This window comes from Cydia fagiglandana, chromosome 6 (assembly GCF_963556715.1).
Source record: "Cydia fagiglandana chromosome 6, ilCydFagi1.1, whole genome shotgun sequence".
NCBI classification, from domain to species: Eukaryota; Metazoa; Arthropoda; class Insecta; order Lepidoptera; family Tortricidae; genus Cydia; species Cydia fagiglandana.
The window spans coordinates 10,936,219-10,940,493 of NC_085937.1; the positions used below are offsets into that span (position 1 = coordinate 10,936,219).

Consider the following 4,275-nt stretch of genomic DNA (forward strand, 5'->3'; position numbering starts at 1 on the left):
AAGCCCATGAATTTTAACATTTTTAATTCAAAATTAATCAATTTAATTTATCAAATGCTCAAAATGTAGTCTCATTCTGTTGTATACAAAGCCGCACTCTTTTGATTCTTTCGCTAAATTTCACATCAAATGTTAAAATTCATGGTCTTCCTTTTGTTTCTGACACTATGTTCTTTAGCAAAAAATAATCCTTATGATCAAGCCTTTCGATCGGTATGATAAAGCTACAGGATGATTTTTTTTCTCGTGCGGCGGGTTCGATTCCCGGTTCAACCATGTAATTATTCAAAAATCTATGAATGCAGTTTAAATTGTTTTTAAAATTAAAATAATGTCTTCTTTCAGTAAAATGTTCCATCTACAATATTTAGGGTACTTTCCCTCCATGTGGCATAGCCGTGGGACGCCCTGTATATATAGGCTACTTTGCGACCGGTTTATTTGGTGGAAAATAATAAGATGTTTGTGTTTAATTATTATTCTCAAAATAATAGAATTTTACGCTTTGACGCTATTTGACGCTTTTTTACGACACGATGTAATCGTCGTGCTCATGAGTCATGAATGACACACATGGACCACATTGTATGCAGAAGTTTTTATGTAAGTACTTAAAGGTAAATCGTCGTATCGTAGACGATAAAATAGTGACGTACCATGATGTATTCGTTATTCCCATAACAGTCGCAAAGAGCAAACCCAAAGGATAAAATCTGCGGGACATAGGATGTTTAATACTTTCTGCTATGTGATACAGCATTACTATCTAAGCCCCATTCACACGACAGCTTATTCAACGCGCGTTAAAAAAGCGCTGTCGTGCGAATGGGGGCTAACGGTGGTATTCCATCTGTCAGATACCTAACTATTATCTTGGTCCAATGTGCATTGCATGCAAAATGTGAGACGCAAATACACATTGGACCAAGATATTGGACAGGTGGAATACCACCCTAAGCAGCTTCTATTTATTTACATAAGCAATGTAAATTTATTTAAAATAATTGTAAAAAAATATTCTCATTTGTTTTATGACCTCACAGTAGGACAAACTGGCCTGACCTCGCAGTTTGAAGGTCTCCGAGATTCTATAATAGGTACCTATTAATTAAAAATTTGTAAAACATGATAATAAAAACTGTATTTTTTTGAAATAATTGGATACAATGGTTTTAAATTAAATTTGTCTATCTTCCCAGTTGTTATCCATAGATATTTGCTTACATGAAATATTGTCGTCAGTTTACAGAAACTGTTGGGTCAATAGTTTTGTACTTTGGCTTGCTGTGGGTAAAAGGTAAATACCGGTACTTGATCATATGCTGTAACAAGAAGAAACATTGTATTAAATATCTAATAAATATGTGTACCTAGCTAAACAGGTATGGGGTAGTATAGGGTGGTCCAATTTTGCATAGGAAAAGTTCAAACTCTGGTTGGAGGTTGTTAGTTTATAATTTTCTATGAATAAAATAATTTAGCTAAATTCATATTTGTTTCAATGAATCTCAGGACACAATTTTAATAAGTATGTGGAATTTAAAATACCTATATGAAATTTACGATGTTTTTACTGCAATACTAGGCTAGTTTAATGGTGGGGTATAAAACGAACCACACAGCCTCATGAGTTATTTAGATGTAAATTTAACACTAGTGAGCTATTGAACTTAAAAAATTTAATGAAAGTGTAAAAATTAAAATGGTTTACCTTAATTTGCCTCTTCATAGTAATACAAAATAGGGTTATAAAATACATAACTAAAATAGGCCAGAATACTGGAACATTGAAAGCATCAATGAAAGTGCAACAGAATCCAATTATTGTACTCTTGGTGACCGACAGCCAGAATTTGAATTCAGGCAATCTCCTGATGAATGGTCTGAACTCCTCGCTAGATCGCGTCGGAAGGGCTGGCCCATTATCATCATCACCTGAAAACCATTTATTCATTTTTTATGTGTTTGAAGTAGTAATATACTTTTATCTATTTTTTGTCATTCTTTCAATGAAAATGAAGATATTGATTGGCAGATTAGTTTACGAAACATTTAATTATCATCTGTGTATGGTGGACAACAAATAAGGAATGCAAATCGGTTATTTTTTGTATGGAAATTACCGCGGCTTCGGTTAATAACTATATTTCCATACAAAAAATAACCGATTTGCATTCCCTAACAAGAAAACAAGAGTGATTTTTTTAAATAAAATAAATGTGATGGGGTTCATTGCTCTATAAGTTAGTGTTCATTAACTTCCATAGGAACATAAAAGAATACACCAGTCACAGTCAGGAAATAATACCTACCATATACCACTAAGATAAGCCTTGCGAAGATAATATATGAATATTTGAATTTCTATCCAAATTACTACTTTGACACAGCTCTACATGGGAATGTATATCTAATTATCTATAGTTCCTTAATTTATATTTATTAACTTACCATCAAAATCCATAGCTGGATCAATCTTCGGTGTAAGGAATGCAATGAATAAATTTAAATGGTAGATACCAAGTGCATAAGTCACTATGTACCAACCCTGTGAACATAATATATTAGTAAGTACCTGTTTAGCTCTAAGTGTTTCATATAGCTCTGTAACTATACCATAAACAATTCTATGTACATAGTTGATAGTATACAAAATACAAATCAAAACATTAGGTATTTGGAAAGAGCACCAGTCAGTTTTTCAACCTTCAATATAGTTACATAGGGAATCCATACATACTTATGTTAAATGTAAGAAAATAGGGGTATGCAGTATATTTGACATAATTATTGCAGTAGTTTATATGGTTTAAAAAATATTTCATAAATCAGACAAGTTCCACATGACATTGTTATTACTCACTTGCTTAGCAAATATTCGAAGCATAAATACTGCAAGTAAAAGGATAGTTCCAATCCATCTGCCTCTTGTGTATGGGGTCCATCTATCTAGTGTGCCCTGGTATATCTAAATAGACAAATCATGTGGTTAATTCTAACTAATATACAAAATGTATACTATACATAATTGATATTGGTCGAATGTTATTTGATTTAATTACCGTTCCACAAGTAGGTTAGGTATCATGTCTATGAAATTTATACTTGTACATATTATAATTTTATTGCTAGGAGTAGGAGAAAATAAATGTTTAAAAACTATCTAATTACCTGGGATATACGCGTCCATCCTTGTGAAATTATGCCCTTCCGCGGTGTTTCAGACGTTAAATCATTTCCATCCATCATATCGACAAATTTCACTTGGCAGAAGGATCTAAGATTCTTGTTAGACTAGTTTAAACACATTACTAAAAGGTTACAATTGTTGTACTAGAAATCTAGTTACAGAACATGTACACTGAACTAATTAATTAATCACTTTTACTAATATAAATTTATATCCTAGCCGAATAATTATCGTAAGAACGAAATCCGACTTCGGCCCACAGATAAAACCATGATGATGATGACATGTATGACATGACACAAGTGTGACAGATAAGAAAGATTCCAAATTTTTCTCCCTGGTAGCAATTTTTGACCAATCAGAAGGCGTAAATTTATTTAATTAACGAAAATAACCAATCAAGATTTTTTTTAAAGAAGGTTACGTGGCGTAGCTCCTCTATAATCTCTATGCTACACGGGACATACAGATTTAACAATTTTTCTTTGCAATTTGATAAATCGACTCTCGTAACTTGTTATCGAGTTGCACTAGTTAATCTCTTTCCTCAATATGCCAAATGAAAAGGGCTAACTATTCTTTTTCTACACCTCATCTCTTTCTCCGAAGATCGATAGTACTGTGTTTTTAAATGACCGGCAGCGCGCATGGTACCAACCCATGAATTGCAGGCGTCTATAGGCTACGACACAGCTTATAACTGCTGTAAAATGCTTGTATGGCGCAGATGTGGATAAGTATGTGTTGGGTTGGTAAGAGGCAAATACAGACTAAATTAAAAGTTATTATGGGTGTATGTTGCTTGCACACAGATCAGATCAGGTAAAGGCGCGGGAATAATACTTGTTCATATGTTATTATGGGTAATTTTATTTAAAGTTGTACACTAGCAGTAACAGAGGCCGGATTCGAACCAGCGTCACCGGCATAAAAGTCTGACGCCATAATCTAGGTTTATAGCTTCGTAATTCGGGCCATCAATATAGGAAAGTAAGTGGGTCAGACAAAATAAAACGATGTAGCTGAAAATGCAATCATATAAACTATATAAAGTTACGTTTCATGTTGGAATGCAAAGACAAATA

The 4,275-nt window shown here is 33.2% G+C and overlaps 1 protein-coding gene across 1 annotated transcript; it reads right to left on the reverse strand.

The window, feature by feature from the left end:
* Positions 1 to 1,124: 1,124 nt before the first annotated feature.
* Positions 1,125 to 3,469, reverse strand: LOC134665206 (protein RER1). Its single transcript, XM_063522075.1, has 5 exons — positions 3,172 to 3,469; positions 2,864 to 2,968; positions 2,452 to 2,548; positions 1,712 to 1,935; positions 1,125 to 1,322 (listed from the first exon to the last, which is right to left on the reverse strand). The coding sequence occupies exons 1-5, from the start codon at positions 3,247 to 3,249 to the stop codon at positions 1,239 to 1,241; spliced, it is 588 nt and encodes a 195-aa protein (XP_063378145.1). The 5' UTR covers positions 3,250 to 3,469; the 3' UTR covers positions 1,125 to 1,238.
* Between the last annotated feature and the right edge of the window lie 806 nt (positions 3,470 to 4,275).